The sequence below is a fragment of the Paralichthys olivaceus genome, chromosome 8 (assembly GCF_024713975.1).
Source record: "Paralichthys olivaceus isolate ysfri-2021 chromosome 8, ASM2471397v2, whole genome shotgun sequence".
Classification (NCBI taxonomy): domain Eukaryota; kingdom Metazoa; phylum Chordata; class Actinopteri; order Pleuronectiformes; family Paralichthyidae; genus Paralichthys; species Paralichthys olivaceus.
Window position 1 is genome coordinate 13,939,088 of NC_091100.1, and position 15,906 is coordinate 13,954,993.

Here is a 15,906-nt window from a genome sequence, read left to right on the forward strand (position 1 = left end):
GAGCAGCTCAATGCATTGTTTGTTATCATTGTTATTTGGAGGTGGAGGTTTATGGTACAGAGGAATAAGCTCCATCTGGCTTCAGCTACACAGAAAATACTTGTTAGTATGTTTTTGTTTTGTTGGGGTTTGTTGCCATTAAGAAAAATATGGAATATAAAACACACCTAATATACCCCGGCCACATTTGAAATCCAGCTTGCAGTGTCCTTCACTCTCTCTCTCTCTCTGTCTCACTCACTCTCTCACTCCGTGTCTGTCTTGTCATTCACGCGAGTCTTCAGTTCACTGGGTTCACTCCTCCATCATCTGTCCATCTCTGAATCACCCACTTTTTCTTGCATCCTCACTTTCTTTCTCCCACACACTGTTTCTGTCTCTCTCACTCATCGTGTATATGCTTGCATTGACTCCCCTGTCTTTCCATTCCCTTTTTATTTCCCTTTCTGTCTCTCTTTTTGTCCCTTTCTCTCTCTCTCTCTCTCCATGTGTCTGTCTGTCTGTCTCTCTCTCTCACTCTGTCTGTACCTCCCTCTCGCTCTGTCGTGTTGCACTTCCTGGCTTGGCACGATACCCTTGAGAGCAGCCCCACAATCCTCTCTCCTTCTGAAAGGGATGCTGAGCAGCCTGTTCCCTCTTTCTCTCTCTCTCTCTCTGTCTCTTCTTCTTCCCTCTTTGCTCTCTCTCTCTCGCTCTCTCTTTAATTCTGCCGCTTTCTCTGCCTGTGACACAGCTGACATTTTTCAAATCTTTCTTTTTCCTCCTCCCTCTTGCACACACTCCTGCACGTATCCTCGGGTGTACAGAGTCATAGAGAGACATCGGAGAGAGAGAGAGAGAGTCTGATTGTGTGTGCATGTGTTTAACTGGCCAGAGGAGGCTCACATGCCGGCGTGGAGTGTAATCGCTGCCTCTTGACTGCTTCTCTCTATCTGTGCGTGTGTTCGTGTGAAGCCTCAGCTGCTCTCATGTTCACTTGCCAGCACAGCGTTTGCTGCTAGCAACATGTTTCGACGCACAAAAAGGTAAATAGCAACAATCTGTGTCTGTGCAGTCTTTGTGACCGGTGTGGTGCCCTGCTGCTGTTAGTATGTGGTGATTCATTGGAGGAGGTTGTTGTGTTTTCCATGTATTACCCTTGTCCCTGCCAGCTATCATGCTGTCTCACAGTTGTCTCCCTGTCTCCATTTAGCTCCAGCAATATGGTGTGTGTGTGTGTGTGTGTGTGTGTGCGCGCGCCTGTGAACCCGATGTTTGTACATGCATATGTGACGTGTTTCTGTGCACTTAGTGTTTTTTATGTCTGATAAATATATTCCTACAGGGTTATATCAAGGTTAATCGTCTGTTTGCTGATGCTTCTTTGTGTGTGTGTGTGTGTGTGTTCCACTAAACCATTCTGCTGCTACAACTCCTCAGATGTGGATGTATTTTTATCCCTGTTCAGCTGTATTGTAGTGATGCACATGTGCACAAGGATTTAGTCTAGATTATGACCTGTGAGCTGGTGATGTCACTATGTCTCTCTCTCTCTCTCTCTTGCCCTCACACACACACACACAAACACACACACACACACACACACACACACACACACACACACAGTCAAAGGCATGTGTGTGCTTGGCCAGTACTCTGTGTCATAGATGGCTTTATGGTAGCATTATTGTCTGTGTCCAGGGAGTGCTTCTGTAGCAGAGATCCAAAAGTGGGCTGTGCTGAAGTGCTGTCTGCTTGGCACAAGCTCTTGCCCCCCCCCCCCGCCCACACACACACACATTCTCGCCTTTATTTTCTGTCCTTAATGTCACCCTGTCTGTCCTCCATCTTTTCCATTCACTTTCTGTTTGTCTGTTTCCCTCAAGTCTTCCCTGCAACTCTTACAGTCCTCCCCTCCCCTCTCCTCTGCTCTCCTCCCCTCTCCTCTCCTCCCCTCTCCTCCTTGCCCAATGTACAGTACGGAACCCTTGGCCCCTCCTGCGGTGCCTCATTTTAGCTTTAGTCCTCATCTCATCTGATCTCAGGAGGATTAGTTGAGTCTTCACCATTGCTCCCACTGTGCAGGGAATGAACAGCATGATGTTCTGTATATGAACAAGGATAAAGCCTCCCTCTCTCACTCTGTTGGCCACCATGCAGAGTGTTTATGAGAGAGAACATGTTTGTGCTCTCCGTTAGGTGTGTTTGCTTATGACACGTGTGTTTCCTTGTGGGAGCTCAGCATGTTCACAGTCTGTATGATTGTTTGTGTGATAAAATATTTTCTTCCCTTGTTTGTTGCACGTGCGGCCATTTCCCAGTTTTGTGATTATTACACACTTGAGTAAAGATTATTACTCTTAGTACAGCAGCAACTTAAGATTCAAAATTGAAAATACTTTTTGTAGATCACAACAAATATCCATCAAACTGGTGAGTTGACCTAAAGGGGTCGGCAAACTAGGCAATGTGACCTAAATGCTAACATTAGGATGCAAGCATGCTTACAGTGACATTACATCTGTTTAACATCATCATGTGAGCATTGTTTACCTTGTTCACCACCTAAGCTTAACATTTGGGCATGTTTTGACCTCATGGTGGTGGTATAGGAAAGTCAGGGGCTCAGCAGTGTCATAAGAATTGGTGCTGGTTTTGAAACGAAGGTATCATATTAGCACTGGCATCAGTACCTATAGATCTAATTTAGAGTTGTAAATATCATCAAATAATTTACGCTTGATTTCTCACTTGCTTCCTGCCTCACTCTCTTTGTCCCTCGGTTGCTTTCTTTTCTGTGTTTTGGCTGGCTGTGGCACTTAAGAGAGATAATTCTCGGTGCCTGCTCCCAAACAGATTGAGCTAAAGGAAGACAGCTGAAGTGAGTAAGAGAGAGAGAAAGTGAAGCACAAGAAAGCAGCAGAGCAACAGGAAGAAGGGAGTCTGGTGGGATGAAAGACAGAGCCTGAGGAAGTGTCTCAGCCTACATTTAAGAGTAGCCCACCAGGGTTAACTGAGCCCTTGACGATACGCTCTCAGTGTGTTCGTCTTCGCCTTCCCCCTCCTTACTTGTCTTCTCCACTTGAAGGTAAACTCTGCTGCTGTGTTGTTTGGGCTTTAGAGATAATGGACGAAGGGAGTGAAGCTGGATGACAAACAAGTGAAGGAGCTCTCAGTGGTTTTCATCTCAAGAACATGAGAGTGCATGTTTATTATATGCACACATAATAGATACACTATTAACCTACTCATACACTAACATAACTACAGTCATACAGGAGGCACACTTCGGACTGCCTAAAAGTGAAGCCAAGAGTCTGTATCGCTGCCTGGTGGCTAGCTGTAATAAATCCCACCTCCCACCTGTGTTGGTGGATGGGAACTCCTTCCATCCATTGTATTTACCGCTTATCCTTTGAGTGTTGCAGAGGGCAGTGGAGCCAATCCAAGCTGACTTTAGTTAAGATGCAGGGTACGCCCTGGACAGGTTGCTAGCATATTGCAGGGCTAACAATTAGAGACAACCAGAGACAATACCCAGAGACTACCCCTGGAAATACGGGGTGAACGTGGAAACTCCTTGCAAAAAGCTGGGATTCAAGCCAAAACCTTCTTGCTGTGAGGCAACAGTGACAACTTTGCCAGGAAACAAAGATCGTTTCTGTCAAGTTTGGTTTAAAATGTAATGCTATAAATACACTGATAAAATCATGTTTTACTTTTAGACTATATGCTCTTTAATTGAACATACATACATGATTGTTTTTCTACACTGAATATAGAAGATTAAAAACTAAAACTCTCACCTTGAAACACTGGCTTCATTTTACACATCTGTTGATTTTACTGTGATCTGTGCAACAAGCAATTCAGAATACTTTCATGCTTTAGTGCAGCAAACATGAGGATGATGAGCCTGAAAGCTCATTAATATGTACCACAATTATCTGCTTGGCATCTACAAATGACCCATAGTGACAGTGAAGCTCAGTGTTGTGGCCTTCAGAGGTCATTAACTGAAGGTGCCAACGCAGATATTTTTTCCGCATGATGTTAAAAATAAAAGCAACGTGTTTGTCCTCCCTCAGAAGCTTGGGTGTTGTATATTCAGTGACACACGTTTGAGCAGCAGTGTTTTTTTTAATGAAGGAGCGGTAGAGAGAAGGATGGTGTGGAAGAGGAAACTCCTCTCCATGCTCTGCTCGTGTTGTTTGTAGCATGACAGCACCATCTGTCACTGGCTGGTGTTCAGGCTGGCCTTAACCAAAACACACAGACTGTTTGTGGTTTATCTTTGATACAAGGATGACATGATAACACAAATATCTTCAACAGCTGACAGGGAGATGGACGAGCATCTGGCTAACATGAGTTACATGAGAATGAGAATCTCCCAAAAAAACATTTTAAAAATCTGGTTGAATTATTAATATTTAAGTGGTGCATTAAGATTATTTCATTAAGCCATTCATAGGGATCACTGTCTCACAGCTGTGTATTGATAATGGGACCATAAAGAATTAATGCTTTAATGCATTACTGAATATTAATTTCTTAAATGCAGAACTGAAAAGTGCAATTTGTGCTGAGGAGGAGCACTGGCCTCATTCTGCTCCTGCAAATAGTTTAACTATACGTGTGTGAAACATCATTCTTGACTTTGGAAACTTTGACCAAATAAAGAATTCTTACCTCAACATCACTTACCAGCTATTTTCTGAGAATTTAACTCCATCTCACTGCTCAGACGACTAACACTTAACTGAGCAAAGTGAGAGAGTGTGTGGAAAAGCGAAGGTTTTCTTTTGTTTGACAAGAGGTTGATACTTGACGTATTTTATTAAAGCTAATGTTTTGTAAAAGCAGCAAAGTCTTATATGCACTATAATACACACCTTTCTGGCTTATGTTTTCTGTGAGTACAAGTTGATCTCATCTTTTCAAACTACCTTATTTACTTAAACCAACAGCTCATTTGAAACTATCAGTATCATAATTTAAAGTCTGGCAGCACCACGCGAGACGATATATTAAGTTAAGCTTCCTAATGAAGTCTCCATTCTAACACTCCTCTAAGCGATGGAAGCCTGTGCCTTGCTTCCTTGTGAATCTATATGCATTATCCATAATCAGATTAGATCATTTTTAATGTCTGTTTAACATGCTGCCAGACTCGGCACTCATGCAAATGAGGTGCCGCTCACTGGAGAGGCTCTGTTTCGTCTTTATGATGTCTGCAGGACGGCTACAGATCATTTGCTGTGGATAAGGTCACGGTGGAAATGTCATGATTGTGGCGATTCACAGAACTTCTCAGATCTCCACATACAGTGACTTCAAAGGGCTGAGGCAGCAATGGCAACTGATGAATATGAGTCTGATACAGATAAACAGGAAACCAGCTGACGAGAGACTGATAGTGACACATGCAGAACGATGCAGATAGGGCTTTGCACTGCCGCAATTTCCTGCTGCATCACTCTGCCTGAGGATAGTCTTTCACACCTTTAGAGAACATCTGACAACACCTTCCACTGGAGAGCTGTGACTAAAATAGACGTCTGGATGTTTATTGCGTCCCGTTGCGTTCTATTTATGTGCTGTGTCCGCCCCTCTGATTGTGGTGTGTGCCCGACCAGTTGATCTTTGATGAAATGGTATTGAATGTAATACACATTTTTCTATAATCTTTAATCATAAGTAGGAAGCTTAACCTTGTTTATTCTAAGAATTAGTGAAGAAAAATCTGTCTGTGACAAATTTATCCCAACTGAAGATCAGCTTCCCACCTTTTTCTTTGCTTTGAACCTTATCTCACCATCTTTCTTACGATTCGCTAAGGATGTTATGTTTTCATAACTGTCTGTTCTTTTGTTTTTATTGAATGGATTTAGGCTAGGACATGGGTCATGAAAACAAATCATTCAAATGTGGAATGGATCCAGGTGTTTTTTTTCCCCACTTTCTTCAGCATATTAAAGCCCAACTGGTCCAAAAGACCGAGGCAAGAGAGCACCTTAGTTGTCTGTGCATTTGTTGTGTTGAACATGGCGCATTGGGGGAAAAAAACAGAAAGGCAAGCTCCTCCACTGGCAATAAGAAAGGAGTCAAGTGCCTTTTTTTGCCTTCTCCATGTATACCCACCAATTTTCATTTCCCAGCAAATAAGGACATAATTTATTCACATTTGGGAGCTAATACCTGTAAGTGTGACATTTGGTGTAGATCTGAATACAAATCTGGATCTAGTGAATTTAGATATGGTTTCATCAGGGAACTGCTGGGTCTTGGCGGAGGTTTGCATTTTATGAGTCATTCTAATTGGTAAACTAAGCTGGCTGTTGTGTCCTCTCTTGACCTTTAGTGCAGAACATGAAAACCTCGGAAAAAGCGCAACCCTGCTCTCATTTCATAGATAATCTTTGGCCTTGTGACATCTGAGTCTGACGAGGTCTGTGAGTTGTGGTTGAATAAACTACTGAGATAATGTTTTTCTCACATAATTATCTCAAGGTCTAGAACAAAGTTGAGTTTCAAAAAGAAAAATGTTCTTGGTCTTACATTCAGCTGATTCCCATTCCTTGTGATGTTTTCTACCGATCTTGTTTCTCTCCATCGAGTATGGAACTACAGTCAGTTAGCTTCGTTTAGCAAATTGCTAGGGTCTAAATGTTGTGTTTTTTCTCTGTGAGTGGATTTAGACAACGGCTCCGGCCCCCCCGACAGACTTCAGTGTTATGACTTTGTCAGACAGCCACTACAGAATCAACTTGCCAGTGAGGAAGTTGAGCGAGCCAGAAATTCAGCCTGAATATCAGCCAGCATGTCAATCATCCAGCCAGCCGGTCGGCCGCCTTGTCAGTGCGCCAGCTCTTTATTCAAATAACAGCCACAACAAATCACACCACCTTTTTTCCTTTCTTGAACTAGTACCAAGTCTCGTTGTAAAACTGAGAATTGCCCCTGAGTCACAGCAGGATTTGCCAAATTCATTGCTACATGTTGGAATGACAGGGAGACTGAGTCAGTATTTCATCTTCATTTATTTTGTCTTTTACAGCTGTGAAGATCTGTTTGCTACTTTTTTAAGTCAGCTTTGTTATCATCTTTTTTATCCTCCTCCTTGCTCTGCCTCTCTTTCATGGGGAATGACAGCACATCCTCTGTTTATGTGTCTCTGTAATCCATTGCATAGCAACAAGAAAAAGCCATGTGACTAACCCCTGCAGAAATCTGAACAATAATGGCCCACACGTATGTTCTCCTCTCCATGTCCTTTATCTTTTCATCCATCTTCCTTATGGTGTGTTTGCATTCATCTGCTACCTGTTGGCATCACTCAATCACCCTCTCTGTCTCCGTGTTACTGCCTCAGGCTTGATATATCTGCCCAGATGACTTGATTTGGACACTTTAAACCCTGTGGTCCCAGTGGTTGTTTAGGATGGCGGCATTAACAGCAATAGGTGTTGCATAATGGGATGCACCGACTAGGACCTGGACCTGTTGAACCAGAAAGCTTTTTAAAGGGGAAGCATTTTATTGCCTCCATTTTAATCCAATCTCCCAAAGTTGTAAACATGCACTTACCTTTAAGATGTGGAGAGAGAGAGAGAGAGAGAGAGAGAGAGAGAGAGAGAGAGACACCTGACAGGAAGTGAGTTTGGTGGTGTAACCATCAGAAAGGTGTGGTCTCCTGTTAGTCAGCACTTAGAACAGGACATAATAATACTAATAGACAGAAAACACACACACATACACACACACACACACAGAGTTAATGATCTACGTGGTGAAACACATTAAGCATGCACAGGCACTCACTCACACCTGTCACAGCCTTACATGTGCACGCGATTGGATAATCAGTTACGGTCCAACACACACAGGCTGGGGGGGGGGTTGCACACACACGCATTGTTGTTGCGTGTGTCCTCCACCACATTGTTAAACATCCTCTCATGACGTCCTACCATGCTGTCAGTGTTGGCTCTTCACTCCGAACGGGCTCATTCCTCTAATTTGACTCTGTGCATAATGGAGGTGTTCAGCTCATTGTCCAAGTTGCTGTGTTCTTATCAATGTCCAGCTGTTATAATGAGTGTGCTCAGCTGTCTGACTACATCACAGACCAGTCAGAGGCCGTTTTGTTTTTGGATGGAGGAGACAGCCTGCTCCACGAGGACTCAATTTAGGATATAATTACAGAGCAAAGAAACATAATGAAGTTAAACACTTTCCAAACGCTGGTTCAAGGGTGTTCTGTCCTTGATCTGTGAAAGACTTTATAAATGACACCAAAGACAATTAGTGCTGATTACTAAACAGATCAAAGTTTTGCTCTGCATTTGAGCCTCACCTCCACATGCAAACAGTGTTGTTAGTGACTAAAACAGAGATTTAAAAAAATGGAGCATTTGGGATTCGATGATGTCACACATTACTTTGTGCATGCCCTCTATTGCTTTTACGAATGAGAAACAACAACAATAATGGAGGCTATATGCTGGTTTCTGTAGGTTTGGTCAGCACTGCTAGGTGTAATTACAAGTTTATTGATATATTGAGCATTACCGTCATTCACAGGCATCGATCTGAATCAGTACTATTTGGATCACAGTTTTCTTCTTTGATATTTGACAGATATTTGATGTAAACTTTATCGCCACCTACTGGCCTGACATGCTTCTGAGAGCGTCTGTAGCTGTTTTTGTGTTCTCGACTGAAGGGAGAATTATTTATTTAAAAAAATGCAGAATAAAAGAATTCTAGAAACATGGCACCACTGCCTAAACAAAGTCCAATAGGATATTAAACACAAGCTGTCACAACGGTGTTAAACAATCCACAGGTCAAATAGTCAAATAGTATTTCATTGTAAACATCCATCTCAGTTTACATTCTCACTTCATTATTCAGCTTTGACCTGCTGTGGTAGTTTTATGCAATGAGAGATTATTAGCAACCTCTCAGATTTGTTTACTTTCAGTTTTATCTCTAAATTTCGTTTTTCCACTTTGCAACAGTTACTTTGATTATCTTATATTATCTTAGCTAAAACCCTGGATTGTAGTTAAAAACACTTATACTTAAGGGTTTGCATGTTTTTCTTTATTATGAAACAGGTACTTTGAGCAGTTGGTGCATCTTGTCTTACTCTTAAGAGACTGTATCAGAAACAGAGGAGAAATAAAAGCGTAGTTTTAATGACCTGTATCTAAGTGTTGAGTGGAGATGAGTGGAGACACTTTGCAACAGTTTGGGGGCAGTGTTAGGGACCAGCACTGTGCTTATGTGTGCATTCAGGGTTATGTGCGTGAGGGGGACTTCTGGCCCAGTGCCAGCTGACGGCCCGTGGGGGGATAATTGCTCGTCAAAACTGATGCACTAGTCATTACTGCAGATTTAACCTCTGACCCTTTGGCAGCGGGCTGACCTTATCGTCGGAGCCAATGACTGCCCCAGAGCGGCGAGAATGGAGTGTTGGCCGTAGTGTGTGTGTGTGTGTGTGTGTGTTCGTTGTTTTTAGTCGCTCTATTTGTTTTCCCTTTGGTGTTGCTGTACATGTTTTAGAGGAATTTTAATTGATAGAGCCTAAATGATTTATAGATTAATAAAAATCTGCTGATATGAGGCTTTCACAGACATACAGACAGGTTTTGGCATTTAGGTTTGTTGATATCCCCCTACATAGAAATATATTTTACAGAATATTTACAGAAATTACATTTCTCTATCATGAGGGTTTGATAACATCATCTTAGGAATCATTGACAGATATCAGCATAACACAATACTAATTGATGCCTGGATTGTTTTAGTCAGTTTGTTTTTATTCATACAGATACAGAGTAACATGACTGTTATGAGGTTGTGTTTCCGGTGATCTGGTCTGAAGATTTGTCTCTTCAGCTGCTGTGTTCACCAGCTGCAAACTTGTCACTCTCTGTTTGGTGCTTAGCAGGAAGTGTACAGTGGGTTAAAATTCACCTTTTTGCTGAGAGCAGCCGCCTCCTGCAACTGGAAATAATCAATGAGAGTGGTGAGAGGGAAACAGTGCAGTTAAGTTGTTAGTGGGAAAATTAAGCAATGAGCTGAAAGACACTGAAATGCTCCATAAATATGATAATTAGTCCCACCAAGGATGTTTTCTTAAGCATTTGTCTATATGTTTGTTAACAGGTTTATACAAAAACTACTGGACACATTCCCATGAGGAAGAACCCATTCAATTTCTGTGCGGTTCTTATAATGTTGTGGAGGAGTTTTTTGTGACCACATGGATGATAAAAACCACCTGCATCCTGCAAAACAGCAACACAAAACCACTGACTTGCTTTTGCACGATGTGACAGATTCAGTCCGACACCATGAGAGATACATTCTCTCTCTGCTCTTCTCACTCACAGCTTTCTCCTCAGCTCTGGTGTCCATCAACAGAGTCCCACACAATAGCAGCATGCACCACTGACCTCGATGCATCATACTCTGTCTGACCGACGGCGCCGCTCACCTCACCACTACTCCTCTGTCACACACAGATTGAGCCTGTATGATGGATTACACAGTGGATTATGATGGATTATAAATCCAGCATTCATACATAAAAACACAAACAGCTGTATCAACAAACTCTGGCTCACACCATTGGGTCTCACTGCAGGTTGAGAATTTTTTTAAGGTCAGAGCTGATTCCATCTGATGCTCAGCGTCATTATTTGATTTGTTTCACACAAGTTGTGTGTTTCTCGTTGTGTGCTCTGGTGATAAGAGATGGTTCAGCTTTTTTTTCTAAATGTGTTGCTATGGAAACGGTCACCCCCCCCCCCCCCCCATGACTCTTCATCTTCCCTCCCTCCTCTTGGTCAATTCATTATGAAAAGAGAGAATTTGTTCTTGATTAACCCCATTAGATCAGAGAGAGTCTGAATATTTAAAAGGAAAATGTCTCGTTTTTAAGTGAAGCTTCCACCTTCTGTTTGAAATTCATTTATGCAGGAGCGTGTGACGGGAAAAATCCAAATATCAACCATCTGCCTGAAAACAGAGGAGGAGGTGGAAAACTGACAGCGTGTTTGTGTTTGACCATAAAACGAGACAGCTTTAGATTTATGATTCAAAGATGGCAACGTGCAGAATACTGACTTTTTCTGCCGCACACACATATGCATGCACGCCCACGCATGCACACACACACACACACGTACAGCCTCTTAACCAGATTGGGGGATGAGTCCAGGCTGCCTGGTCATAACCGTGACAGAGTGATTTAATGTCACATTTACGTGCACACACACACACACACACATATATATTTTTCCTGCCCTCCACTAGCAGCACATTCCCACCTCTTATCTCCTTTCCTTTTTTTACAGCGTGTTAGTCTTAAGCACTTACAGCCACCTCTAGCTGCTGTCCTGTAACCTTCACTGACTGCTAATTATGTGACCACGATTTCAGGGCAGGACAAGAAACATGCTCGGGCCTGACAGGTTAACACGAACTCCTTCTTTAATATGCTGCCACATCCTTCTGCTCAGTTAAAGAAGGAGGTGAGGGATATAAACCTCAAGAAAGTTAAAATGTTATAGTTTTGTAATGACAGAATAAAGAAATATAAGGTTACAAGTATGATTTTCATGTACAGTTTGTAGCCTATGTAATATTGCCAATATTGTGACTCTGGCTTTTCTATTGTGTATACAAGAGCAAAGCACCATGCAGTATAAAGTACATACCTCCTCCAAGGCCCAATCAATTTTCACACACTCAGATATCACACCAATATTTAATTGCTCTTCCTCTTTCCACCAACTTTCATTGAAATCTTGGAAAATGTGTTGTTCAGACCTGCCTTTATCCTAAAGTCTGGAGAAAATCTGTTAGAAGATCCACAGATGAATGTTTTGTCCACTGTCTCTGCTCCTCATGACACAAGTAGAAGAACTCTTTGTGTGACCTTTACTGGCGATAAATATGTGACTGTTGGGGAGTAGAAGAAAGAGCTGCACTCCTATTTAACCTTTTTTTACAGTAATGCTTTGGGCAAGATGCCCTTTTGAAGTATTCATTTAAGATAACAATGTTATAAAGCAGGGGGCGGCGAGAGTCTCCGGGCTTCATGGGAAGATTAGATTGCTTTGCCCCGTTGTGTTTTTATTCTGTTACAGTCTTTAATAGTTTTGCTGACTCTCTAACCCTCAAATCTGGAGTTAGAGGGTAAGAATGAGTTTTCTTGACTTCACACGCTTCAATTATTCATCATTCAGAGACTTAATTTAGAAGAAGAGGAAGTAGAATGAGAGTAGAGCAGGATGTGAGGAGAAAGTGATGAAATGAAGGTGAATCAGAGGGAGAGTGATTTAAAAGATGTGGAGGAGATTTATCGAGACTGAGAATAATCGTCAAGGAAAATTCAGAGAAACAAGGTCGATGAAATCAAATCCCTTTCTTTGTAATATGCGGTGCACAACATTAGACACTTTACCTCCCAGTGAATCACCGCCGTTTGACAATTTGCTGGTAGAGTAGAGCTGTGGTAGATGCAATGAATCATAAATCAAAAGCTCAGAGCATGTTGTGGAGAGATGCTTGACTAGCATGTGCTCAAGTGATTCAGCTTTTGATTAAGAAAGAGCAGCGATGAAAATGTGGATTTGAGAGTGCATGGGTTCAAGATATATATATATGAAGTATGAAGTATATAAAAAGAGAAAGACATGTGTATGCACGCAGTCTCTTCACTTTTTCGTCTTGTCCTTCTTTCCTGCCTCTCCTCATCTCTGTTCACCATCTTCTAAGAGTGGTAGTGAAGGATGGCATTCAACCACTTCCAGCCCTCTGTCCAAAACTAATGCATTTCCTTTAAATATTTCAATACGCTCCTCCTCTGTTCTGCAAGGTTGAGAAGAAGCTCTCCCTCAGCTGGCGCCCACAGAGGAGCACTGCCACCAGTGAAATCCTTGCCAGGGGTTTGATGTCTCAGAGTGTGAGAAACAACTGGCAAAGACTCACATCAAAAAAAGCAAGGCAGAGATAAGGGAGAATGTGGGAGGACTGCGAGATGGGGATATAGATTATAGATCGAGGTGTTATTTGAGATGCATCAGATAACCGACGTGCCTTGTGTGACCTCAAGCTTTTTTTCATGTGCGTGTGTGATACGATTTTTTTTTACTGCACTCCCTGCACAGATGTGGAACTGCGTGCTGGCTGATGCAACGTGGGGCAAACCTGTATTGTCTTGTCAGATGTGACTCTGCTCTGCAAAATGTGCTCTGACAGGCACTTGAGTGAGGCGCACAGACCCCCGACGCAAAAGGCCTGCGAGCAAAACCCAATCCACACATGAAAATAACACCTGAAAAATCCACTTCCCACTTTACTTTAGCTGTTATGTAAGACAACAACCCTGATGCATCTGTGTGTGTGTGATCCAGGTATTGCTCATGTTGTAGGGACCTAAATCTGTTTACTAGGTCACATTATGGGTCCTCATCACATAAATCATTACAGTTAAGGACATGTTCTCAGGTTCGGTTAAAGGTCCAGTGTGTAAGATTTAGGTGAAAGGAATCTATTGGCAAAAATTTAATGTAGAATAATCCTCATGGTATTTTCACTAGTTCGTTTCATCTAAATTGTATGAATTGTAGTTTTCTTTACCTCAGAAAAGACCCTTTATATTTAAATACTTTATATTTACATCAAGGGGTCCTCTCTACAGAGGCAGCCATGTTTTTACATTAGTCCAGACTGGACAAACTAAACACCGTTTGAGACAATTAAAGGCTCCCACAGGTTCTTTTTTCATGTTTGGAAGGAGAGGGTGAGGTGAGGGGTGTTCAGCTGCAACATGACACTTCAACACTAGATATCACTAAATTCTACACACTGTACCTTTAAGGTTTAGGTTAGGCTAGGTTAGGTTAATGTTAGGTTTAGGTTAGTTTAGGTTTAGCATAAGGTTAGGATTAGGCAAGTACTAACTATGATTAAGGTTTGAGTAAATCTACTGGAAATCAATGTATGTCCTCTAAAGTCACGGACCGTGAGTGTGTGTGTGTATGTGTGTGTGTATGCTCCTCCAAGCTGTTCATTGACACATCCAGTGGTGGCAGCAGTGACAGCGAGTGAAGCGTTTATGGTTCAATAATTCCACATCCTCATTACAATCTATACCTGTCCTGTCCTCGCTGCTCCTTTTCTTCCTCTCCATCTCTCTCTCTCTCTCTCTCTCTCTCTCCATCTCTTCTTCCTGCCGTTAAATTTCATGGCAGCTAGCAACGTGGGGCTAGACTTGGAGGAAATTAAAAATCTTTGTTGCTTTGTCACTCTCCCCCCCCCGTGAGTGGGAAGACATCAATAAAATCTTACATCACGGCCTGACACACAGACAAACACATACTGTACTCAACATACAAAAGCATACACACACTCACTGTTATTGTATCTCAGGCTGTACATTTACTCAGGGTGCACAAGGCCAAACACGGACACGGTATATTCATTAACCTGGAGGTGGTTGGGGGCTGTGTGTACCAGCTTTCATCTGACTGGTGTCGATGGAGTCTAAGGTATAATTAAGACAAATATTGACGTGCTCCTTCTTTGTTCTCTCATGTGTTGTTGTAGTTGCAGAACCAGTAACCGGAAAAGTCTCATCCTCACCAGTACGTCCCCCACGCTGCCACGGCCGCACTCGCCACTGCCTGGACACATCGGTCAGTATATCAGAGTTAACACATCACACAATAACAGACTGAGCAGCATGATTGGCTCATGTGGACAATTTCTACATTAGAAGCCCCTAGCAAGAGTTTTTAAATGCTTATCAAATGGTCTTGTTTTAATATAGCTGCCTCTTCATGACATACAACACCAAATATGACAATCAGGAAGAAAATTGGCTTTTGAGGGTTAGGCTAAAAGCTAGGCTCAAAGCTAAGATAAAGAATTAGGTGGGCACAAGTGTATTTACAATCCAAACAATGTGTGCATGTGAGAGGAATATGACAACTGCTTTGGTCTGAAACGAGCAAACACACTTGTGTGTCGATGTGAGATATGGCCCTTAACAGTCAATGTCAATATTAAGTTATGTTTCGCTCAATGAAAAAATTATGCAACACCTGTTCTATCTGTTTCAGACACGTATAAATGGAAAAATACAAGAAATAAACATCAGAATCTCTGACCATGTTTTCATCTGTATCCTGGTTTTAATCATTTTTAGAATGTCGTGTTTTCATGGAACAGGAAAATCCTGGTTATGCATGTCCATGTTTACATTATTTAGTATCCAGGTTGGTTTGGATTCTCACCAATCTGTTCTGCACCAACCCAAGAAAAAATAGTTTACATGCAACAGTGTCCTGGATTCCATCCGAGGACTATAGACAGCAAATCTAGGGTTCTCAAAACTGGTTCTTATCCAAATATTTGATTTACTTGGCAACATATAACCCGAATTGCTAAAAAACATGATCATTACCAGGATAGCAGTGTACGTTTAATCACACACATTATATTAAACGTATCAATGCAGTTAAACCACAGCTGATAATATGAGCTTTCACAGTTGCCGTAGTAAAGCAAAACTGTGGCATGTGAGTTTTTAAGGTGCACAGCCGTCAGAAATACTGACCATCATGCGAGCGATGGGGAGATTTCTGAGTGCATAAAGAGCTCTAAGAAAGACTGATTCATCTGAGGCCTCAGCACAGTCTAAGACACGAACCTGTGGTGCTACAAAACTAACAAATCACCACAACATGAACAGGATTCTCAGCTGGTGTCAAGTTGCTCTTTAACTCCATCCATCCATCATCTGTACCGCTTATTGGATCATAGGGGGAGCCTCATTGCTCTTTAACTTAATCTTTAATCATTTAACACTGCAGGAGAGGATCAAGGATATGATTATTA

General features: G+C 42.0%; 1 protein-coding gene across 3 annotated transcripts in view; it reads left to right on the forward strand.

Annotated features, from left to right (window-relative positions):
- The window catches only part of LOC109627699 (microtubule-associated serine/threonine-protein kinase 1-like), a 58,010-nt gene that overhangs the window by 11,034 nt on the left and 31,070 nt on the right, over window positions 1–15,906 (forward strand). For 2 of the 3 annotated variants that reach the window (XM_020084444.2, XM_020084445.2), the window contains exon 3: window positions 14,614–14,702. In XM_020084444.2, the coding sequence (XP_019940003.1) occupies window positions 14,614–14,702 (89 nt within the window). Of the gene's footprint in view, window positions 1–871; window positions 1,026–14,613; window positions 14,703–15,906 lie in introns of those variants that run through there. The other variant, XM_069530848.1, reaches the window with a different exon arrangement.